Genomic DNA, 26,222 nt, shown 5'->3' with positions numbered 1-26,222 from the left:
AGCACCTCTTCGCCCGCAGCTACAAGCTGGAGGTACAATCTTTTACAAGCAAACTACTCGACACTCACAAGGTGCTGAAAACTGTAGAGGACACAACCGGAGCCTCGGAAAGAGGAAGAGCGGTTGTGTAAACGAGAGAAAGTATTTGGGGACTGCAATCTTTTACAAGCGGCCTACTCAAGACGCACAATGTGCTGAGAGGACTCAAGAGCTTACGGGTCACAGTTCAGATGTTTGTCCAAAAGCTGCCGAATACTTGAGAGAGTGTAGAGGCCTCTTGAGCCGAGAGCAGCTCCAGTAAAATACCACAGCCGACAGATCTCATGCTGACTGACAAGGGCAGGGAGTGGCCGCGGAGGACGAAACGGAGCATGTGTGTGACATATCGGGACCGATACAGGCTGGAAACAAAAGATTGGGGATTCCCATTCCCACTGCAGGGGCAAAAAATGACTGCTGGGATGGCAGAAGTATCCAGAAGCACGGAGTGAGATACTGAGATACAGAGCAGGGTGTTAGGTGGCTGTATCGCTGTCTCCTCAAAACTTGTGTTTGCACTTATCAGCTCAGACAGAAAGAGCTGTTTGTGTAGTAGTAGATGTGGCGAAAAAACTTTGATGTGCATTTGTGTCTAGACGAGCTACATTACGTAACCAGTCGGAGCGAGGGATGATGCAGGCAGAGGATGGGAAAAGGGGTGGACGAAAAGCGGACATGACAGCCTTTTGCTAGTGGCTTTTTTGGAAAAACCACAGTTGGAGACAGACGTCTGTGCTCCACGGCTCTCCACGCTTGTCCCACTGTCACTTTGCCGACCTCATACACAACAGCTCGGCGACATCGGGTCACAATATCTTCCCCTTTTTTCTTGCGCTCCTCCATCTGAGGGTGTTAGCACGTACAATGAGGTTATGATTTAAGTCTTGTAATGTGAGATGTTGCTTTTTAAGGATTAGAGCGGGACCACCTGAGGCTGGGAGTATCCCAAAATACACAACCACTGTCCCCTCTTCTCACAGGGTCCGGTTCTGTCTTTCACCGTTTTAAGATTCAGGGCTTAAGCACGGGCCAAAGATATAAAGTATTTTAATAAGATATCGTGGGCTCAGTCGGGGCCAATTACCCATTCTGGCCGTGTCACAAGATCTGCTTACTTGTCATCGCACTTCTTTCATCTTCCCAGGAAAAAAAAAGGAGTAGCTGTAGGAATGTCTTCTGCCTCTTTATCTGGAAACGTGCCAGAGAGGCGACCTATGCTACTTGAAGAGAGAGAAATACCCCCCAATGCATTTATACTGAGCTCCCTTAATGATATTGGACAGTGAAAGTCAGTATCTATCAGGCCTAAGAGTCTGCAGCCATGCTAGAGACGAGTGTGAGGCTGTACTTGGCTACTTGTGTAGAATATTTGCTGTGTTTGTTCACATAACACCACGCTAACATTAGCCGATTAACACTAAACACAAACTGCGACTGAGGCTGGTGAGGTGAGGTGAGGTATTTAGCATTGGACAAATTTACTTTTTGACCTGAGGATGAAAAGTTCAGCGCATCGTGATACTTAGTAGGATTCTTCCTCTGGAGACAACGATCAATCTATCCAACAAATGAAATATATCAGTCTGGACCGAGCGACATCACCGTCTCCAGAGCTACTTTGCCAACATGGCATTTGTCAGTGTTGAATTAATGAATTAGTGAGTAACTCAGTGGGTTCACATTGAGATGAAGAACTTCAGGCGATGAATCAGAGCCATGACTGTTTGACATCACCATCATCATTTATACTACAGTCATTTCAGCTTGTATAAACTTTACAAATGAATACTAATCTCCGTGATTTAGGTTACATTTTATGCTGGATTTTCAGTTTAATATGCTCCGGTCTGACAGCAGACAGTCCGTGTAGCTGCATCATTCACAAAAGAAGGGATCGAGACGATCTGGTCGCGTCCCTCCGCGCTCATTCGAGTAGCGCTGAGGCTATGGTTCAATGCAGCAGATTGTAATGCTCTGAGAAAAAAAAAAGTCTGCAGAGTGTAGACAGTCATTAACATTCACAGGAGAGGAAAAGGAGGAGGGAGGGAGGAGGTGGTGACACAATGCACCATGCAAGTTCAAAGAAATACTGTAGCAGAGGAAAAAAGAAAAGGCCAACCTGCAGTTAAAGTCCCAACTCCTACCAGTCATCCAGCCATAATAACAAGAGCAATAATAGCCAGAGGAATAACTGGCATATTGTGCTTATTTCTTTGTGTTTGGAAAACATTCCAGCCTGTCGAAGGGTTGCCACACACGAAGAAGTGTTTTGCAACTTGAAATTATTGACAATTCAACAAGATATGTGTGGTCCCTTCATATTTATGATCTACTGAAATGAAATCCAGACAGTAGCCAGGTGGGGACAGCCAGGCTATGAAACTGTCAAGAGGATTTATCATGTTCATCTGGCAGCCACCGCACCTCTCAGCTCCACCACTCACCTCCTGTGACATCACATCCTGGTGCCAGGCTCACAGTGCCCCTCGCAGGGCCGTAAAAAGAGAGTTTATGAGATGCCCCGTGGGTCTACTGTGGAGATGAAATACCCCCCTCCCTCTTTTAACCGTGCCCTTGTTGACCGCACAAATATCTGTCCCGTGTTGTATTTTGATCGCTTTTTCCATACTGTTCTCATTTGGTTTTCTAAACCGATTTTTTTTATTTCTTATTTTGTCAATTTTTTTTTGCTTTAATCCGCAGCGAGAGCCTCTCATCTCCCAGAGGCAGCGGAACTACAGCCATTACCTGATCATTAGCAAACCACAAGGCGGATCATTTCCCACATAGCCTCAGAAGACTGTGAGGCTTTCTGAGAATGAAGTAAGAGCTCGCCACGACTCGAAGATCACTTTCCGATGAGTAACTCGCAGGGCTGGTTTTCTAAGACTCCACTGACAAAATCCAGACTGGTGTTCTCCTTTTGTCACGTGTATGGTGTCGACCTGCCGGTCAAGTTAGAGGACAAGTGCCACCTTTGAATCAGCGACTCTCCGAGCTGCTGTGAACGAGGAGGTGGAGGAGTTTGCCGTCTTGTGGTAAATGTCTCTGCCTGCGCCTACAGTCCAGGCCGCAAGACTCTAATTGCTTTTCTGCCGTCCTGGGGGCTGGATGGAACATATCATGTGATGCTTTTCTCTGCCTCGCCCCCCCCCTTGCTTCTCTCCGTCACCTCTGCCCTGAGACTCCGGCTCATATGATCCAGCTTACACATGAGGAACGCACAGAGCCATACGTGAGCGTTTTTTCGTCAGCAAGACGCAGATCAACTGGCGTCCTCTCACGTCAATGTTTTTCAGCGCTGGGCTGGGGAGGGGGGCGGGGGATCACCTCGCATTTGCTTATTCACAACGTCACACCTCAGAGGCGAGGGTTGGACAGATGAGATGAATGGATGATCTATTAATGATTCTCCAACGTCTCTTGAGAAAAGGGCAGAGAGTCGAAGACGGCTTTAATTCAGGAAAAACATTTCCCCCTCTGTGGCTCTGACCGATAACCCTGTCACATTATGCTGGAAGTGGATGCTGAAATGCTGCAGCAGACGTACACCACAGTGGACTTTCCTTTTAATTAACAGTGCTTTATTTAATGTTTATGCAAATTTCTATATCTGCCCACAGTTTCTGTAGAATAAAGCGATTTTTTAATCAGCAGGGCAACGAGCTGACAATCTGTTCTGTTCATCTGCATGGCTGAAGACAATACATATATACATCCCTCATCCCTGCCCATGGTTAAAGTCTTCAATCAAGCCTCCCTCTCTTGCCTCTCATTGGCATGCTACTCTGAAAGCTGCTCAGCACTTACCCAAGCCAAAAAAGCTATGCATTATTTACACGTGTAGCCTGTCCCGGGCTCTGTGTGTGCCAGCGGGGGAGAAAAAAATAAAAGGACTCATATGAAAAAGTGAGTAATGAATATTAAATACAGAGGAGGTAGTGTGATGGCTTCTACAGTCAGCGTGTTGACTGAGTTCATTGTAACAGCCTGAGTGCAGGGACTTAGCCAGGTCTTGAAATGGCTTAGAGGAGAGCTTTCAGCTTCACATTTCCTGTGGCAGGCAAATCTGCCATTGACACATTCTCAACTTATGCATATTCAGTCAGTAACTCTTTAAGATTATCAGCTCGGAAGTGGCATGTGTTAAGTCTATTTAGAGGTGTCTTGCAGCAGTTTCTGACTTTAGGTTGCTGCAGTGTCGTTAAAACACAGAGGGCTTACATCGTGTGTATGAACTTCACATTAAAAGGAAAGATTAAAAAAAAGAAAGTAAGAGGACACTTTGATTTTCTTTTTTTTCATTCCTATCCATTGTTTAGTAGTGAGCCATAAATGCATCATTACTGCTCTTTCTTCTTCTGGAACACTTGTCGCAGCCCCATTAGTGAAGTAGGCTGCCTTATCTCCGTAAATGAATCTCGTGACCTTTAGGAGTGAAAGTGGCTGAGGTTGAAAATGCCACTTCCTGGGTACAGTCATATGTCTGATTGGATGAGGAACACACATCACTTCCACGTACTTTACTCTGCACTGAACCATGAATGTGATTAATTAGCATAAGCTGGCAGAGTCGACGGTTACTTTTTTGACTAAGAGAGAAGAAATAACGCCTAATAATGGAAAGAACATGATGGAAACAGATAGCACACAATGGTAAAGGGCACATAATGATGCAATTAGTCACCATGATTAATAGAAATAGCCAGGCTAATGAGCACAGGTATTAGGAAAGTGCCAGTGTGAACACGTCTCCATATAATGGTATGTATCAATTATTATGAAATCTGCATTTAAAAAAACTATTATTCACAAGAAATGGTTTAGTTGCTCAATTTAATGTAGGTTTAATCTATTTTTTTTTATCAAATGTTCATCCCTCTGTTTGACAGTGGGAGCCTCTGAACAGGTTAGGTTATTACTACAAATAAACGTGCCACTACAAACACAAATGGACACAGACTCCAGTATACAAACACAATGTCCCATGGAGTCAAGGTCAGACAAAATATCAGTACGACAACTATTAATGGAGAGGAGAAAGTTACGTATCGCTGCTCCATAAACCCTCAAGGTGAAGCCTGTTAAAGCCTTGTGTACTTAGCCGTGATGAAAAGTCCAGTGTCACTTTTATTACAGCGCCAGCGACAAGCCTGGTTACCTGTGGATCTGCCCGTTCTTGTGTAGGTACTCCAGGCCCTCGAGCACGTCTTTCAAAACAGTGGCTATGCTGGCCTCGTCCAGGACGCCCGTCTTGTGCTCACCTCGAGAGATGACATGTTTGATCACGTCCAGCACGGAGCCTGGCGAACCAAAAAAAAAGAAAGAAAAAAAAAAGAATCGGTTATTAGAAAGTCTGGATTTATAACATCGTGCTTCATTTTTCTTTGCTGAAAGCCACATTTGTGATTGTCAGCGTTGGTGACAAAGACGCATGAAAACTATCCAGCAGACAACCCAGGGTAAATAAATTGTCTCGTTTCGGGTCTAAACTGATGATCAAGCTCGGCGCGTCTGTGAGAAAGTCCCCTCAGGCTGGCTGATATCATTTGTTAAGCCTATCCTAAATCAAAACTTATTTACGAAAACACATACTTCCTGGTGGATTGGCAGACATTCAGTCACGATAATTCATGTATAATCTTATATTGTTTGGATAAATTAGATTGGGGGTACACAAAGACCTTTTCCCAGTTCTACTCCCATGATCCACGATGAATTTTACAAGGGGAAAAAACAAATGATTTAGCTGTGCTAAGACAAAGTGCTCCCACCACAAACATCACTATAACCTTTTAATTTGGCCACAGCAAAAAAAAGAAAAAGAAAACAGCAATGGAGGGCGATGAATCCAAACATTCATTACCACACGTTGTATGAATGGTGATCTATGTTGTGCAATCTATGTTTTTAGAAAGTAAAGCCATTATCTACTAAGACAGAGAAGCGTCTCATTGGCTAAATGGCAGGGGGACTTAAATTTATGGTGTCATTACAAAACATTTTTTTAAACTTGGTCCATTGAGCCAAATTAGATTATAGGCTCAGAGGATTTCTGTTTGAAGTTTTCCCACCAAATGAGTTTCATTTAGATGTGGAGCTCACAGCTGGTAATCAGATAACGTGGCTGAGGCTACTGTCGGAGTCATTTCATTATTCACTGTCTACAAAAGCGGCTCTAGGATGTGGCTGTGGATGACATCATCATTTCAGACTCCTCTGCAGTCAAACCCACAAACACAAACTGAGCTCGACAGTTAAAGAAAAAAAAGAATACACAATGTGTGAGTGTTATTGTGGCATGAATCTGCCTCCGAGGCCTTGTGAAGTAGGTCGACATCTGCAGTACAGTGCAGTGCAGGTTAACGAGTCAAACTGTCTGCGTCTTCAGTTACTCCCCCGGCTGAATGGAGAAGTGGTGCAGCTCCGTCAACTTCCCCCCCGGGCCCGGTGGTTAGGACCGAAAAAAAGAAGACAGGTCACTCGCCATATCTGCCTCAGCCCGGCTCCGGCTGAATAAAAGGAGCGCTCTGGATTAAAAATGTCAGACTGTACGATTTCCTTTGTGCCACTTTCCACAGAATAAAGAACATCTCTCTGAATAGAGGTTTGGTATTTGCATTTGGCATGACAGAAAATTGGGCGACACTGGCGAATGGAGGGGAGGGGGGGGGACAAAGCAGAGAAGCAAAAAGAATGCCACTTGCCTGACAAGCTTTATTGTGCTGCAGCGAAACACAAACACAAACATCACACTGCCACACTGCCTATCTGTCCCTCCCCTCTCTTGCTCTCTCTCTCACACACACACACACACACACACACCTCAGCCCCCCCCCCCCCCCCCCCCCTCACACACACACACACACTGAGCAGCACTTGCAAACAAAAGCTGGAAATCGCCTTTTCAAGGTCCCGAAATGCTGCCCGCGACACAATCCCAGAACTAAATTGTGTTTCGGCAGCCGCGCCATGGCTGAGGGGTGCAAAGATATTTATTTGCTCAATCACTTCAGGATGTCCTCGCCTGCAGGCAGCGCTCGGACTCGGTCGAGGCACTGGCTGCATTAACCGGAGGAGCTGACAATGACGGGGGCCACCTGAGACTGAGACAGTGTTATTGCAGAGAGAGTCTGAGACACGACGAGTGGAGAGAGACAGAGTGAGGAGGGAGTGAGGGAGTGACGACGGGTTCAGTGGGTTCTTCGTGCAGTTGCAGTGCACAGTGGGAAACGTGCGTCTGAGTGTGGGAGATAGTGGGTGCGCATGCGAGCGTGTGTGAGTGAGTGAATTGGCAAAGAAGCGGGAGGAAGAAGAGTGTAGGAAGAGTGCAGCCTCGTGTCTCTGATGTGACAGCTCTTTGAAGCTCATTGAGAAAAGACAGCCTGTTTGATTCCCCCCCACCCCACCCCACCACCCCTTCTCTGTTCTGCGCACACACGGCTCTCTCCTCTCTCCTCTCTCTCGGTGCCGCTGCTGCTGCTTCTCGAGCCCCGACGTTCATCTCCTTGTCTCGAGATGGCTGGAGGGAGGAGAGGAAGTGACAAGAAGTGACAGGTGACAATGAGGAGAAGCGCCGAGGAGGGGAGGAGGCTAAGTGAATAGAGTCAAGTTGCAATTACAGGGGAGATGTAGTGCTAATGAGCCAACAAATTAAGAGTATATGCGATTAAAGGCGACAAAGACGCTAATGTGCTGGACCTTATCCTCGCTCACTCCGCTGCATATGAGAAGTCACACCCTTACTCTATCCATCTGTGTGATGTTTGCACACCATGCATAAGGCTGACCGACCATCTTTAGCTTAGTGTAATTCCAGGAAACAGGGGGAGACAGCCGGCCTGGTTCTGTCCAAAGGTAATAAAATCTGTCCGCCGGTAACTCACTAACTAAAGCTCACTAATTAACATGTTATATTTAGCTTGTTTAATCCAGAAAAAAACGGAAGTGTAAAAAAGGTATTTTCTGTTCATTAGCGAGCTTTAAAAATGTGCTGTTAGTCAGATTTTGTTTTAAACTGCTAAGGTAAGCTGCTGACTACTGCTGGATGGAGCTACATATTATTTACCGTACAGCAGTAACAATAACAATCCTCTCATCTAACTCTTAGCAAAAGAGGCGAGTAAGTGTTATTCTAAAAAAACTCACAGAAGATGAAAGAAGAGTATAAAACAAGAAATGGTGTACAGTTAGTAAACGTCTTTCTCTTTAAGCTGAGGTTGCATCGAGGGGAGAGATCATCAAGTGCACACAGCATGACGTGGGCTTTGGAGGATCACCAAATGCCAGCCTTGTCAGCCTCTTTCAGATTCATCTGATTGAACTCTTCATGCTTCATTAGGCTGCTTCAACATGTTGACACTGACTGACAGCTTCACAATCCAAGGGGTCATTTGCATGGGGAAGAATATGGCCTCCCAGACGAATGACACCTGTTGGCCCGGTCTGAACGGTGCACGTCTGAGCCTCCAGTGGAGGAGTTGAACACAAATCACAGGGAATAAATGAACTCTTGACTAAGCGCGCTGCTGTGCAATAACCAAACCCTTAGGAAAATGTCAAATTATCGTTTCAGTTACATGCTGGATTAGCCAAAAAATCCTTCTTTCTCAGGATCCACTCATCCATTAGCTATACAGCTTATCCTTTGGTACTGAAGAAGGGCGGGCTGCACCGTGGTGGACAGGCCAGGTCGCCAGGAAGTTAACACAGCTCCACTTCATCCAGCAACATCACCTTTCAAGTGTTTTCCGTTTTTTTTTTTTTTGCCTGGTCGGAGCAGGACGTTTGAGGCCGAGGGAGAGGATGAGCGAGTGAAGTGGGGAGCGGGACGGGGCTGGGGGTGGGGGGTGGGGTGGGGGGGGAGTGGACGAAGGAGATAAGGACCGGTGCCAACTGTGTGAAAGGACGACGAGGAATGCCAAAGCAGAGTTGCAGGGGCAGAGGGAGGGTGGGGCATGGGAGAGGTTGTGGCGAGGCATGGGGTGGTGCAGAAAGTTGTTGAAGAAGAGGGATTGTTGGCTCAGCCTGAGGGAGGAATCTATCAAAACTTTTAATAAGTTCCATCATTTCCTCAGGGGGGGAACGAACATCATGATACGAAAGTGAAGAAAGGTAGTTTTTTTGCACGTATATTGTCGTCACTCCACCATCCAGGCTCCCTGTCAGCATTTTGGAAATAGCTGAGGGCCACATCATGATGTGACAAATCCACCTGGCTCCAAAACTTGACTCAAGTCTTTTCATATGGTGAATTCATAGAGTCGGTGACAATCTGCCTTTAGCTGTGTTCCACTCTGAGTGGCACTCGATTGAGCTCGGCAGCGGCGGTTGTAGGTCAAGGAAGTCTGCTCATTAATCTTCTGGGAATGCATTCCCCTGCTTGCTTTGCCATGACTCATATTATTCTCTCCCCCCGTGGGTTTTTCAGTGGACGTCTCTCTGATTGGAATACAGCCGGTGACAGGTTGCGCGGCGCTCTAACGAAACAGTTGTTCACATGTCAGATTCAGAACAGGAATTTCCTGAAAAGCCCTGAGCTTTCACAGTGTACCAGCCGAAGATCTCGGCTCTGCAGGTTCGGCCTTGCATGGATTTGCTAGAGCGGTGGGGCGGTCTCAATGAAGATTAGATTTTTTTTTCTGAGTCCAACGTATGACACGATGTGTGAAAGAGCTGGAGTATGCAGTGCCTAAAGCATTTAGGGAATTTGCATGTAAGGTTCTTGACGTAAAGAGAGTCAAATACAGGGTAGTGGTGCAGCATGTGCCCGAGGAAGACCAGACATGTGCTGTTTTGAAAGGGCCAGATGCCAAACAGCAACATGAAATGTCCCACTGATATCTTTGATTGAAACAGAGTGTTATTTGATTTATCTGAGCACAGTACGTCACGTGTTGCTTCAGATGTAACAAAAAAAAAAAAAAAAACATCTTGCAGTAAAGGCGTGCACCAAGAGTCAGTAGTGACATAAAACTCACAGCATATGCCACAAAAACAAGTACCTTCTGTGAATTTTGTCTCCCGCCCAAGTAGCTTTTGGAAACGTCCTCAAATTATTCAGCAGTTACTCCGCAACTGCTCCTTCAATCTGCTACTACTAAACTCTCTCTCTAATGTTGTAACTGTGGTGAATGAGTCGGTTTGAAGTGCATCTCGAACTAATGTGAGTGTACAGGCGAACAAACATGATACTATGTAGTACAGTCGTCTAACAGCGTTCTTCTCTATTAGGAATGAGACCTGTAGCAATGCACTCTTCTGATTTTTCACTTTACGAGGAAAAACCATCAATAATAAACAATGTGTGATATATTAATGTCAAAACATGTCAGGGCCTTTTCACATCAGCTGTTAAAGCTGTTCTCGGTCTGAAGGATGGAGGACGGAGCCAGAGTGTGGAGGGTCTCTGTCTCACGCTCCATAAAGCCAGAGGAGCAGACAGGAGCTGGCCTTCCTCAGGCTGGGACACTCTGCCCTGTGGAGAGACGGTCTATAAACCTGACCTCATTTGAGGTCTGTCTCCATGGCAGACGTCACCATGGCCGTCGTTTAATTACTCCCTACAATAAAAAAAAACTCAACATCAAGGGCCTCTGTTTAACTAGGATAAGGGGAAGGAGGGAGGCCATCTTGAGTGGTGTCTGCTCCTGCTGTGAGGCTGGCCGCCTGCTGCAGCGTCGCTTGGCGGGCACCGTGCCCTGGGCCCAGCTGCCAGGCGGCTGCCGAGCAGCTCATGACTCCAGCGTATCTGAGGGGAGCCAGGCTCGCCACCTGGGCGCTATCCGTTACAGTGGGACGCTGTTTACACAGGGAGCTTGGGACGAAGAAGGAAGGGGGGGGGGGGGAGTTAAAAACAGGAGTGTAAATGTTTAGTGTGTGGATGTATCTGTGTACACTGGAGCTTGTAAAATTAAGTGAGTGAGCCTGAAAGCAGGATGGATACGAGACGGGTGGCAATTTTTCTGCCTCTTTGAAAACACATGAGTATTAACTCATCAGGCTGTCTTCACCTCGGAGTTGGAGGAGCCCACTGCTTGTTGCTTGTTAAATGTTTGGCAAAAGATGCCGTCGTCATCTACACGGTGTTTTATTGTCGGAGCCCTCATAAGCCCTTCTCACTAACATTTACATCCAGAGCTACAGATGTTATTTACTATAGTTTAATACTGTATTTGAATACACTGCTGAAGGAAATAAAAAGAACAATGCAAATTGGAACCAGTGGTCTTTCTCTCCATGGTGGCCTCCTCTTCGTGCTCCTCTCACTAGTTAATTGCAGCGCTGCCACATGGATGCCATGACGCCAGCCTGCGGGCTGTTATTACCTCTGCCCTGTCATTAGCTCCTGCACTGTACTGAGTTAAAGCCCGGAAAGAGCTGCAGCACACACAGGACACAGTGAGGATCAGTGCTGTCACATTCCCTACAATCACAGTTAACATCATTGGCAGCAAGTAGCCCCGCTCTTCCTACTGCCCCTCTCTCATTACAAGGGGCCCCTGCCAAAAAAAAACCCTGGACCCTCAAAATATGACTTGGGGCCAAGCAGGATCCTCCTCTTTCTGACAGTAATTTCTTTTTCATTAGCAAATGATGAGATTTCTTTTACTCGTCTGTCCAGGATCCTGACATTCAGATTGATAAGTCGGAGTTGAGAGCAGCGCATAGAAAGGAGGAAGAAATACATCCTTAAGATATATATATATGTTGTTCACTTACCGCCACTGAGCAGCTTCATGACCAGCCATAGCTCATCCTTTACCACGAAGGAGGTGTAGTAAGACACGATGTTGGGGTGGTGGCACTGGCTCATGGCCTGAATCTCTTTCTGTGGAGGAAAACGTATGAAAGACACATAAGAATTGAAGTTGTAACTCATTATTTTGCTCGTGTCTAATAGCAGAGTTGCTGTATTTGTCTTTGTCCCGGTGAAGCAGGTGTAATCTGCGAACAATTTAAATTTTCTAAGTAAGCTGATGTATTTTCATTGATCGCTTTGATTATCCACCGGCTTCAGAAGCAGAGCAGAACTTAATCTTGTGCTGTTGTGACAATGAGATGAACCGTACAACACAAAACAAGACAAAACACACCCTGCTTATATTTTCATCCGATGCAAACTGTGCCAAGAAGCTATTCTCATTAGACTCCCACCAAAAAGGTATGAGAACAGCCTGGAGGAGACAAACTGAATGCAGTCACAATAAAAAGGGCTGTGCCTTTGATGCTGCAGCTATTCTTGAAATTTAGTGAGATACTCAAGATCTTAATGACGTCAGTGGTAGAAGAGAAATAGACTAGGTCAATATAATGCATATCTATGCAGAAGCGAAAAAAAACAAACAGCTAGAGCTCAGCCCTTTTTACAGCTGTAAAGGTATTTTTCTGTGTGTGTGTGTGTGTGTGCTTGGAAAGTGGTAGAGCTGAGGTAATGCTGGCACAGAAGTCTAATCCATCACTTCAGCACCAGTCCCAAAGTCATTTAAGGATAGACAAGCTTCCTAAGAAAAAGAAAATCTAGCTGACTCCGGTGTTGGGACCACTGATTCACAAGAGGCTTCGCTTTTGTCTCTGCACCTGAATACTTGACAAATGACTGAACCTGTTACTGGAGCTCCATAATAATGCACAGCACCTCTGTTGTTGCTGCTCGCTGTGAAAATCCCCCATAGAGCTGCTAGAGAGTACAAAACACTGGGATACATGGAAATGAGACCGAAAGAAAATATAGGAGTATTTACATAAAACATTATTCAAGGGCATCCAGAAATAATATTTTAGACAAGTCCATGTGTGTTACTAGCAAAAAAGAAAAAACATTTTATTAACTTATCACAATGAAAATCACAGCTCTTTTAACAAGGTAAGTCCGACCTGAAATCATCAACAATTTCCTCAATATTATGGAGATTTTCCCTCTTTATAGTCTTTGTGCTAAACTATGCTTAACATATCATTGGTCTTCAGCATCTCTGTATTAGATATACACAGTTGCTGAGAGATGAAATCAATAGCATTGTTCCTCCTCTTCAAATTTCACCGTTATTAAATACAGTGTTGCAACTTGCACCATGACAGGTGCAGCACCACACGCCTGTCAACTGAGAAACCTTAACACGGGAGTGGAAAACATCAATTAAAGATTAAAGGGAATCAATCGATACATGCCTGAGGGTCACACAGTAAGCAACCAAAGCCTTATGTCCCATCAGCATAAATGCTTAGCTTACACAAAGTGCATTAGCAGCAGTGTGCTTCAGCTGCAGAGTCATCACTATTGAGTGCAGGGGGGGGGGGGGGCGTCAGTGAGTGCCTCAGCCAAGAAAAGAGCAGGACAGGCCAGTGACATCATGATGCCAATAGAAGCACTTGACAAAAGAGGGTTAAAAACATGAAGCGACTCATAATAAGGGTGGATACAGACGAACCCATTAGAGCATGATGGGTGAAAGACGACGTGTTCAACAGAAGGTCAGACTGACCGACAACAGACCAACAGGTGAGCCCACATACCGGTCGCTCTGCTTCTGGACTAAAGCCGTTTTTGATTATCAAGGCGGTCTAATAACTTCCAGTCTGTCCGGGGCCAGACGGCGAGCCCTGTGTGTCGCCACCGCTATCATCCTTTGTGTGGACACTCCAGGCTGAGAGAGAGAGAACAATAATGATATAGCCTCTTAGCTGCTAACTGGCTTCACTGGAGCCTGACCCCCCCGTTTTACCCCCACCACCACCACCACCAACCCCGCCTCTGTTCTCAGCACAGTGGAAGAGGCAAGTCCCCGCAGCTCTGTGGGCCAGGGTAACCCCAGAAAAGAAAAACAATGGGATAACTGGGGAGGATATCGCGCTCCGGCAGTTGGCAGGTTTTCCCATCTTTTTCCAGCAGACAATGTGAGAATCAGAGAGACTCTTTGTTGTGGGGATTAGGTCACTGTAAACCTATGCTGCAGCAAAGACGCTGGAAACGTTCTCGCTGCTTAAAAACCTCACTCACATCTGCTTCTTTCTATCTGTGCAGCTTCCAGTGTGCGACCTTTGACGCCGGATGAAATTGAAGCTTTTGTGAAAATAGTTTTTCAAGAAATATCGCTGCTGACTGGAAAACAATGTGCACGATGGCACGGGCGCTTTGCTGTACTGTATAGCCTCCGTTCAAGACTCGTTCAAGGAGCATCATGCATGGCAGGTTATGTAACTTCTCCTGCATGAACTCAAGCTTCGTTTGCTTATAAATTTTACATCAACTATCGACTCAGTCATGTGAAACAGATTGGTAAAAGGCTTCCTCAAGATAAACATTTAGTTGTACTGTATGGAGACCAGTTATCCGTTCATCTACAGGTAAAACTCCTCCAACAAGTCCATCAAAGACCTAATGATAACGCTTCAATCAACAGCAATGACTCAACCTTTTTAAAATTCCTTCCAGACAATTCTCCTCAGTGGGAACTCAATGTTTTAAAGTGTTTGAAGGTGATGATAAACATGTTCACATGTTAACGCCAAATACAATAGCAGGTTCCACTCGACAGGCTCTAATTGATGTGTTGGATCAGACAGAAAGTCAAAGAAACCTAACGTGTTTCATTAAAACTGAACAGCAAGTGTTAAAGCAGACGTCATCAAATGTTTGGTAATCAACAAAATTGATATTTGCTTGATTTTCCTCCATCTAAAGATACAAATACAAACAAAAAGAGGGAACTACGTCCTCCAGCATCTTTCTTTATCTCCTTTGTGTTTGATTATCGGTGTTGCGATGACCTCATGTGAAAACATGGGCACTCCTCCAACCTGCAAACCACAAGTGACACACCGATCTGCCCCCACCTCATACACACACACACAGTCCCATGATAACATCTTCAGATTTAATATACAGTACAAGTCATTGAAGCGCTTATGGCAACCTGTGTAGGACATTATTGTGAAATGAATTGTAATAATGACCATCTGTGTTACGGCATGCTGCATTCGATTAGCATAGTATATGTCTCCTTACCCGCTGCTTGTACAGTTCACTATAAACTGTCATCGATCTGAAATTATAATATGACGATTAAGCTTTCACAATCAAATGTCACTCTTTATTAAATCAATTTAACAACTAGTTTATTAATGAGAATTAAATTGCCAAGAGAATATAGAAGAATTTTTCCTCTAAACTGTTATGCTCAAGTAATTGTATAGCTACATACTGTGGTTAAACAATACTTTGACATGAGAAGTTAACTTCCGTGAAATAGAAATATGGTTTAACCAGCAGGCCGGTCAGAGGGCCAAAAAAATCCAAAATAAATAACAACATCAGACCACCGCTCCGGCCCCTCTTTCCACCCTTGGAATAAAACTGTTTTTCTCTCCCTAATGGAAATCACATTGGTTTGTAGAGTTGGTAATCTTCGACCACTATCTCCAAAACATGACGAGTCAAATTCCTGTTTTTACCGAAAAGGAAAAGACAGTGAAATCGAGCATTTGAAAAAAAAGAACAGAAACTAGCCCATTGTACTTTGTGATACGTCTATATATTAACAGTGATGCCAAGCAGAAGCCAAGCCAAACACTAAACCCTTGATAGGTGTAGCCTATCAATTATATATACACAGGTTCTCCAGGAAATAGACCGGTCCGCACCAATTGTGTTTTTCTATATTAGGCCCGGTCCTTTGAGTGTTTTGGCCTGAGTGTGAGGACCTTGAAACTGAGCAAAAATAAATAAATGACCTATTGTCACAAACTGAATACAGTGCTGGGTCACAAACTGGTGCCACAGAATCACACTGATGGCAGACACACAGAGAAGCCACTATGGAAGCAATGTTACGTCACTATCAGTTACTCAGAGGCTCACACACACACACTCGCTCACTATGACCCAATCTCACTGCACACACACACACACACACACACGCAAAACTACTGAGGAACAGAGAACCTGCTGATCCGCAGCCGACAGGAAAACTGTGATGTTAATGCTGAGGACACGGACACAACTCTTCTCCTCCTTCTTGTCTATTTTCTCATTATCTGAGTATCTTATGGCATTTTAAAGTCCAGCGTGGGTTCATTCTGTGTAGTGAACCACACATTACAACATGGGAACACTTCAACAACAATGCTGATCTTCTTTGTCCTGGAGGTTTTAATGCACAATTAAAGTCAATGGCTGAAAAACTTGTGTAATTATGTAACACTGCAAACAAACCGCCTCCTCCTCTGATCTAGTTTGAGTCACTCAAAAGCGCCTGTCCATCAAACTGCTGTGCCAGAAATAACTACAACATACCTCTACATATGGACACACACACACACACACACATACACACACACACACACACACATACATACACAGACAGGACAGATAATTGCTTTTCTGAGTTTCACAGGTAAAGGTTTCTGAAAGGTTAAAGACCCCGCAGGCTTCTTTAAAATCTACGGCATCCTCTTTTTAAAGCTTCTTCTTTAGAGAGGCAATCTGGGTTCAATTTAATGCTTCCTAGACATTTAACCGGGTACCCAGCAGGCTGTGGAATTGGTTTGAGGAGGAGGTGAGAGGCAGAGGAGGAGGGAGGGAGTGGGGGCAGGAAATCCGACCTCGCTGTATTCCATGTGACCGCCTGCTCCGAGAATCCGGGAGCAACATTCCCCTGATTCATCCTCCAAAAAATCGCGGTGAGGGGGCTCCTCCTAGGTTTAGTGTTTCGTGTGAGTAAGATAAGAAATCTGCCGTTCGTCTCCGGTCACGATCTTCCATGCGCACATACATCACGTTTATTTCCCTCACAGGTTGCCTTTTGATGACAACTAATAGGAGGAGGGGGACTGGGCAAAAAATCAATCAATCAAACTTCTGCTCTGAGTTAACAGACGGTCATCGTGAGCAAATCCTGAGATGTGGTGTCTCTGGGTGACCGCTACAACACAACTTTGTCCCAGTTTTTGCCTGAGCCAAGTAGCACAGCGCCTTCCCCCATTTGTAACAATAAAACAGATGAAATTATCCTTTAAGAGACTATTCTTAAAGTATCTCATGCCTCTCTGGTGATCACTTTGAATTGCCTTATGCCTGAATGGTGCTATATAAATAACCTCACCTTGCCTTAAAAAATAAATGGTCCGTTTGACAAATTGTTACATGGGAGAAACGTTGTCATCTACAAAACCAGAACAGGCACAAACGAGCACTTGATCATGTCTAAGTGCGCGGGGAGCTCCATATAATAATCCTTCCACCTCTCGAGCTCAATCGTTAAAAAAAAACCACGACGTCATACAGTAAATGATGAGCCAAGCAGTGGTGCAAGATTGCATTGAGGGTATAAAGACACAATACAGCCCTGAGGAAGTTGTCCCATGGTGGTCTAATAGTTTCCTGGCAGCGAGCGGAGTCCTCCCTCAGAGAACAACCGGAATAGTGTTTGAAGTGACAGGGATGATGGGAGGAGGAGGAGGGCACGGAGAAAACTGGTAATGAAAAGCAGAGGTGGAACTGAGTCCATCCACACACACACACAGAGAGAGACCGTGGAGACAAAGCCTCTAAATGAAATCTGGTGTTTTACGCCGGCAGCACCCTTTGATCGAACATGAGAAGTAACAAGGTCACATAAATACTGGGTCTAATATGTAACTACTCACCAGGAGTTCATCCATACTGGTCTGGCACTTCTCTAGGTTGATACGTTTGATGGCCACTTTCTCCTTGCGTGGTAAACAGTAGGCCGCCTGCACCACGGCTGTGGCTCCACTCCCTGAAAACACACAGAGAAACAACATGTCATCATCATCAGCCCAATTACGCTTCAGTTTAATAATATCAGACATCTTCGGAAATATAAAACTCTCCGTGCTCTTGTAGAAAACCAAACTTTGGCAAGACTGAGCACAATCTTCTGCAAGCCATATCCACATCCTTCAGCTGCACGTCCCTTCCCTCACCCCGGTCTTCCTAGGATAATAAACCTAACTTTCATCCATTACCGCAAAATCCTCCAGAGTTCAAGAAGGTTAAACAGAGTTTTGCTTTCGACAGTTCATCCGATTTCTCTTCGCCACAGCTTATCTGTCTATTCATCAATTATGAATCAGCTTTCCCAAATCCCGGCTGATGGAGCAGGTCTGACAGGGGCCAGTGACTGTGCTAAACCAAGCATACCGGTATCTACATGACGATGATCCTATACAGTGGTGGCCTTACAGAGTTTAAAAATCTCTCTCTCTAAACCCTCCTCCTCTTTTTTTTTTTGTATCTTATATGTCTGGCACAATCTGATGGGTTCGTTCACCGTGTGCATTGAAAAGTGGCAAGATACAGAAAATGTAAGTAGCTCTTAAACTAAGACGATCCAAGTAGATGCAACATGGTGAGGCCCTGAGGTTGTGCTAAAAGAGAAGAACGTGGGAAAAAATAGGATCACACAAAGAAACTTAGAGGGTAGAAATAAAATATATACTACTACTTGATAATATATGCAGTTTGGTAGTTTGCACCGGAACTGGACAATGTTAATGTCCTATGCTGTTCCATATGTGCACTTTATGAAAACCTGGAAACTTTAATCAGCCTTATTTTCCATGCTTTTAAGACAGTGTGTAAAGTTGGATCATAGCAGCAGTTACAAGTCTTTGCTGGTTTATAACACCACAAGTAGTATTTTCATGGACTGGCAATATTAGCAAAGAAAACACAGATCACAATCTGGATAAAACTTCAATCGTACACTGAGCTAATCTTTATTTTGAATAACATGTGATAGCCTGAGTAAAAAAAAAAAAAACTTGTAAAATCCTCCCCCCCGGAGAGGTACGCCTGTTGTTCATGCATCGTGTGAGGTCATTTCACTGCCCCCTCAATGCTCTTATTTAACGCCATGCGCACACGCACGCACACGGTTTGTTTCCACAAGATCTCTGGTGTATACAGTACGTGACGCTGAGCAACGCTGGGAGCGCACTCTCCTCTGGCAAAAGGCTCGAGTGAGAGAAAGAGTGAGCGGTGAGTTGGTCCACCCTCCAGTAAGCTTTTCCTAACCTCCCATGCCCTCATCTTCGCTATGCCCAAATATTAACAAAGTGCTCATTGTTTGGAGTTTTCATTGAGCCAGCAGTGTATATGGAGGTTTAAAAAAAAGGGGAGGGCTGTATTGATGAAAAAAAAAAAAAAAAAAAAGTTCCCTGACTTTAATTAAAAAGTAAATCTGTCCCTGAAGATGTGACTGGTTTTTATTGAACTGTTTTCATTCAAGATAATTATCACCTCAGGCTTTCAATGAGAAAAGCAGAGAATGTAACAGCACAAACTTATTCAATATAGTCGAGACTGAGATTAACCAGGAACTCTTGCTCTCTGAAATAATCCAATAAAACTGCAATTTCCTTGTAATTTTGCGCAATTGACAGATAGAAAGGGTCACTGAATCATCCTATATGTGAAAGCCTCATGCTTCCTACAGCTGCCGTGGGTGCTGTGTATTGACTGGAGCCACTGACAACATGCGTTTTGGCCTCGCTCCTCTCTCCAGCATCCAAATAATCCTGGAGATCTGTAAATATATCCCCCCACCCCCTCCCACCCACACCCCCACCACCACCACCACCACCAGCAATACCAAACAAACCTCTGGAGGCTGGCCAGTGATGGGGAGCTCAGCCCAGTGAGGACGACAGGGAGCCAGTTGCCCTGTACACAGTGGAGTGTAAATTCCTCCACACAAACAAACAGCCAGTCGTCAGGGGTGGCCAGACAAGCTGGAGAGCATGTGTTCTTGTACGTATATGTGTGTATGTGTGTGTGTGTGTAGGGAGGATGAAAAAAAGGGGGAAGTTGTTGGGTTTTTGCAGCAGGCGAGGTCAAAGGGCACAGAGCCACTCAAGACCTGTAGAAGCTAATACGGACCTGATGCTCTTTGATATTTGCCACTTCAAGGTTACGCTGCTGCTGCACTATGTCATATCAAGTCACATGGTTATTATTATTACACATCGGGGGGGGGCTTTGAGGTTCCAATCAAAGCAGTTATATGATGAACGATGATGCACACAGACCGTTCCTCAATGCAGAGCTTGTTTTTAATGCTTGATTAAACATTAACAAGGCACAAGTGAAGTCACAAAAAATAGCTTGATTTATAAAATAAGCCGCACGCCGTCATATCTCGGCCATTTGCGCAGATAACATCAATACCACCCTCTCCATTAGGATGAGAGGGCGCACGCTGAAGAGCCAGAAACTCAGGCCAACATCTAATCTGCTAAACAGTCTGGCACCGACACTGGCTGCATGTCAAGAGAGACCGGTCCGGTGTGGGTTCTTTTCTTTTCTCCTCTTCTTTTCCTTCTTGTTCTTCTTCAAATTAATTAATAAGGGAAGGAGTCTACATTTACTATCAAACTGTTACGAATAAAAAAAATAAAAAAAAAACTTCAAAGTTTGGCTAATATTTGCTATTTCCAGAGGCACAACAACATTTGGCTTGTTTTGGAAGTGGATAGCTAAATCAAATCTATATATTAAGTTACCACATTAGGCAAAATCAAATGAAGATGATCCAGCAGCCAGCTGAAAATGTGGCCTGTTGACATGGATGGCCGAGGGACACCAAGCTATGTAAACGTCTTTAGCTTGTTGATTTTCATGTTTCATATTTCTCCCACTCTCCTTCTTGATTATTTTATTCATATTTCTTTTTTTAAAGTATTCAAAAAAGGGACAAATATCACTACAGATGCCGTTGAGGCAGCTGCTTTATTTTCCTTTCATGTGTCAGAGCTGAGACCAAAAAATTTCCAATGAAAGCAAACACATTTTCTCAGCAGATAAAGTGCTGAGGAGCGTTTTATGTTTCCAGTAATTAAGATCTATACTTATCCTGCAATTAGTCAAGAGCTAGTATTGATCCAAAGCATCTAGACTCATCTGATCCTGCATTCAGTGGTAAGTTTACGTTTCACTGGAGTAGTTTGTGTTTGAATGCGACTTCATTCAGATGCATCATCCTTCCTGACATTTACTTTCATACTGTACTGTGTGTGCAATAATAACAAGGTCTATTCTGTGATAGCGGAACAAGATGCAGATGGCGTGAAACGACTTGATCGCTTCTGTGTGTGCGGGGGGGGCGGGGGAGGGAGGGATTGACAAAACATTAATGATATTTTAAAAAAAGGCGGCCAATGTTTTCTGTAAGCATGTTTCCCCTAAACAAGCCAAGCCTGGCATGGGAAACTTCACGAGTTGCTACACTGGTAACGTGTGAACAAGACGCACAGGAGCTGGAGCTTTCTCTTTCGTAATCGACTAAAGACTTTAAGCTTCTATACAATGGCGAGGGCATGTCGTTGGCGTGTACGCTAACATGCGTACGTATGGAGTGTTTGCGTGCCTGCTGTTGTGCTGCATCTCTGTCAAGTCCATTAAAAATGCATGACAGCAAAACACAAAGGAATAATAAAGAGAGTAACAGGCCCACTAAAGACAGGGATAAGGCTAGTGCATTACACTTAATTACAATTATTAAAGCAGCTCAAAGGCCATGAAAACACCAGGAGGCTGTTTAAATCTCATGCTTTTATTAAAGAGCTCATGAGAAGTGAATTCCAAATAAAACGATACCTAACGTTACGCACCAACGTTTGCCTGATGAAAAGGTGAATACATTTGGCCGGAAGGGGCTAGGTTAGGTTAAGACAGAACGCTCACTGTTCTGGTACTTTTTTTTAATGTAAAAAAGTGTACAATAATATCTTATCAGATCAGCTTGGCCTTGAATTACCTTCTTAATGCTGGAGGTCACTATGTGAGGCCTGTGTGTCAATGTCCCCCTTCATGAGCTGTGCGACCAGCACTTTTTTGTAGTTGCAGCTCTTAGTTTGTCTTTTCCTGTGCTCACCAGGCCGGACCGCTGCCGGCCTGACGTCAGTTGTCTTTTATTACATTTCCTCTGCATACCTGGCTGACATTCCGCACATCATTCAAAGATACAATGAGAAATGTCACACATGATCAGCAATCGCACCACTTTTTAGTGTCTATTTCCCTCCCCACTTCCGAGGAGGTAACGCTTTAAAAATGGATGTGGCCTAAACCTTTGAGCTGATATTAAATGAGAGATATCTTCGCCCGGGGGGTTGCCTGCAGTTGTGGTAACAGCATCATACCAATGTTTTCTAAAATCATCCGAGAGACAGGACAAGCAACAGGGAGGAAACACGGTTGCCGATGGATACAAAACAGTGGGAGCAGAAAGTTTCCAGTCCAGATTTGCCAACATGAATGATACAAAGCCTGATCCAAAATCAGAGAGAGAGCTGTACTTTTTTCTCTCATGGGCTCTGTCCAGTATGATCCAATGCTCACTGGGATGAAAAGAGGTGGGTGTGAACCATGTAATAACAAGTCCTCTTTCCATGGGTAAGTTACCAAAACAATAGCTCTGCTGGGTATGCAGGGCCATCCTCCTCAGCACACCAACCATCCAGCTGAGCAAGAGAGCTGTAGACAGCTTCGCTGGAATGAAACAGCTTATACAATATCTCCCCAAGAGTTTCTGCGAAGAGTTGGGGGAGCAGAGGTGGGTTTATGTCTGGGAGCTCGGCTCGCTCCTGTTCTCATGGGCAGATTTAGTTTAGCTTGATTAAGCCAGGCCGCCTGCTGCGGTTTCAAATGCTGCATATTCAAGTAGAGCTGAAACAATAACTCAGGTCGGTGATGATCGATCAGCAGAAAAAACGATCAGCGACTACTACTCTGACAAACAATTAATATTACTGGTAACTTTTTGAAAAGCAGGAATGACAAATGTTTTCTGCTCAGCTTCGCAGTTATGGATTTACTGCTTGTCCTGCGTTACAGTTAACTGAGTATGAAAGTTTTAAGTGTTGGTTGGACAAAATAAGCCATTTGTTGACATCACCTTGGATGTTATTTGGCCTTTAGCACTCTATGAGGGGCATTTTTCACAAGTTCCTACCATTTTATTGAACAATACAGCAAGTTATTGGATGATGAAAACATTTATTAGATGCAGGCCCTTAAATGTGGATTTCTTGCACAGAGTTTGCACTGGGAACAGCATACAATGTGCTATGCTGTACATTATTATGTTGTGATATTGATATAAAATCCACCCTTATGATTTAATCAGCGATGTCATAAGAACTTGCAACATCAGTAACACTGCTGGTCGATGATAGAGGGGACACTCAACACATTTTTACCTGCTACAGCAATCAGAAAAAGGTCTAAATTAAACCTAGATCTATTTATTTATATTTACCGTCTACAACAGTAATAATTGGGTAATTTGCGGTACTCAATACTGCATTTGTGTTTACCCACCCGTCTCCTCAAATAAACACAGAACACCACAACAGCCCACCCTGACTGATTGTGCAACTTCCACCACATGGTATGCAACCCAACTATGAATACACACTACTGACTTTAAAGCTCAAGCAACGTCTTTGGTCACTTAAGGTCAAATCCTCCCTAATGAAGCTTACTGTTTTCCCTGAGAAAGTTAAAGTCCCTGTTAAGTTTTACAAGTTGACAGTATGAACCCCTGCAGGGAAAAAGGTCAAAGCCATAATGACATAGAAGTGATTGCAAATCAAGGGCGGCTGACCAGACTACATGATAAGTACAAGAGCTCAGCTTCACTGTTCTTTCTCACAGCAACTCAGACTTTGAGTGAAACTATTGAAGTACTGGTAATATGGTAATCAAGCAGGAGACGAGAGATCTACAGGACTCTATGGCAACAGGTTTAATATGAAGAAAAAACAGATGCCAAACAGGAGGAGTTTTCTTGTTAAATCTTGGGAGAGGCCACAAGCAGACAGTTCTGTTAATCTAAATGATACACAAGGTAGATCAGCTCCTTTGGATCTAAGAAACACAACTGGTAATCAGCTTATGGTCATTTATAAAAGGAGGGGAAGAATCTAGGCTGACTGCACAATTCATTTCCGAAGCTAAGATGATAATCGTGATCCCCTCCCCTTACCCCAAGTGAGCATGCAGCAGTCCAGCCTTGAAATAGCCTCACCAGTCTCAAACCTATGTTGACAACTTGTGTCACACACTGCTCAGGAAAATGCCACAGAGCTGGTTTTCTATACAAGAGGGGCTTTATCGCTGTGTGTATGCTAAATTGCAGGGCGTTATCTTGCGGGGTGCCCCAGTTCAAATTTTCCAAGAAACCCAAGAGGAAATGTAGAAATGGGTTGAAGTTAAATTCAAGTTCTTTAAAAATATACAAAAAGGTTAATTTAGAGCGTGCAGAATGGACCCTCTATAAACACAGATTCCCTGTAGAGGAAACACGCACCACTTGGGTAAAGTAAACCAGAGGCACAAACTAGCTGATTTGAGAGGACAATACTTTGCTTATATGTCACACACTCCTTCTTATTCTCCTTCTCCCTACTCAACAAAGTTAGCCAAAGGTAGGGCAGTTATTTGTGGGGTGGGACTGTTCAGGACTTAACAAATAAAAGCTGTCATTCCTCAGGTCGGCCGACCTGTTAACTACCCCCAGGACAAGAAAGGTTCAACTTCAGAATATCCTCCATCACAATTTTTAAAAAAAATTTTTTTGTGCCTTATGTACTATGTATTTTACTGCATCTGTAAAGCGTCTTTGGGTCACTGTAAAAGCGCTATACAAAATTAATGAATTATTATTATTATTATTATTATCACATGGAGATGATATGAGATACACCATACAGCCAAAGTCAGAGATCACTAAAAGTTAAAACTAACTTAAACCCAAATAATTCAATCCTAGATTAGGTTTAACAAAACAATATTGATCTGATATTAACCTGTAAATTATTGAAGAACATTTTTTGTGAGGGATGTGGTTAGAAGCCCCATAATACTGATTAATCTCCAAAGCGCTTATGCATAACTGGATTAATTCAGGCAGTAAATTGCCCAAAACAATACCCTACTCCAGGAGGACCCATGAAATATAATCTCTGTGCTCTGTATTGGTAACACAAGTGTATTAGAAATATACAAATGCAGTGTTAGAATACCCAGTGTATCTTAATTAAAAATGGGCGTGAAGGCACACACAGTGTATGCCAGTGTCTTACAACAATCACGTTTCATTTGTGATTACATTGCTTTATCATTTGCAATGCAGTGTCTTCCCCTCAATTGAATGATAACTTTGACATTATGTCATTTGTGGTGCCACTTTTGTTTTAAACACTTCTCACGTCTGTGACAAATTTAATGATACTTCAATTTACATATAAACGACGCCCTCTGGCTGGGGCATATTTTAATAAAGTGCTGGAGCTGAAGCAGCGGTTCTTCTCTTCATCTCCAGCAAATAGTCCGAGCCGCCGGAATAAGACAGTAACGTTGTATCGCTCGTTTACGACTTCGGCGCAGCCCCGGCGGACGGAGTAGCGGCTCTCACTGGAAACATCCCACTGACTCCAAGTCACAACACCGCCCGGCTAGGATTTCCAAGTTACCAAACGCGATGAACTCAACCTATCTGAGGAGAAAGAAGATGCCTTCAGCCCGCTTTACACTGGAAAATACCAGGGCTGGTGTTCAATGGGGCAACCCCCCGTTTTAAGTGAGCTACCGGCTGAAAAATCAAAGTGTCGGTTCACACATACGTTAGGCTAACAAGCTAATGGTTACATACCAATCACCTCGTGTAGCTCATAATCATCTTTGTTGATGGACCAGGGTTGGGAGCTCAGGTCCTCCGACATGGCTGAGGGATCCGCTGGGGCCGTACTATCTGTAGAAAGGTGGTGAATCCAGGGACTGTGCGTAAAAAGAAGTCAAAGTAATCCAAACAGGACCAACAAGGGCGACACTTCCCCTTCTTTGCGAATCCTGCAGCACTCCTGTCATTCCCAAAGTTTGACACTAGCCTAGCAGCCCCGCCTACCGCATTCCTACTGAGCTAATGTGGACCTTCCCGGCGGACATGTTGAGTGTGGGACGTTGCACCGCCTCAGCCCGGCGGACTGCGCTGAAGTCAGCGGAGGAAATGGTAATTGATACGCTACAAGCTGGCGGCGAAAATGAAGAGCTGAGGCGAACACTGGGAAATATAAACTCAGAAGTCTTGTTATTTAAAATTATCACTGTAGTTATACCACTGAATCGTATGTTAAAGGCAAACACAAGCCACTGTAAA

At 44.2% G+C, this 26,222-nt stretch overlaps 1 protein-coding gene across 1 annotated transcript in view; it reads right to left on the bottom strand.

The window, feature by feature from the left end:
* Nucleotides 1-25,934, bottom strand: part of oxsr1b (oxidative stress responsive kinase 1b) — a 36,705-nt gene extending 10,771 nt beyond the window's left edge. The window contains exons 1-4 of the mRNA XM_083995675.1: nt 25,719-25,934; nt 17,686-17,798; nt 11,761-11,869; nt 5,201-5,342 (exon numbers count right to left, since the gene is read on the bottom strand). Coding sequence (XP_083851801.1) covers nt 5,201-5,342; nt 11,761-11,869; nt 17,686-17,798; nt 25,719-25,788 — 434 coding nt within the window. The 5' untranslated portion in view covers nt 25,789-25,934. The remainder of the gene's footprint in view (nt 1-5,200; nt 5,343-11,760; nt 11,870-17,685; nt 17,799-25,718) is intronic.
* Nucleotides 25,935-26,222: the final 288 nt, after the last annotated feature.

This window comes from Trachurus trachurus (assembly GCF_905171665.1).
Source record: "Trachurus trachurus genome assembly, chromosome: 20".
NCBI classification, from domain to species: Eukaryota; Metazoa; Chordata; class Actinopteri; order Carangiformes; family Carangidae; genus Trachurus; species Trachurus trachurus.
The sequence above is the reverse complement of the archived record's forward strand: the minus strand, read 5'-3'. Positions and strand labels throughout refer to the sequence as shown.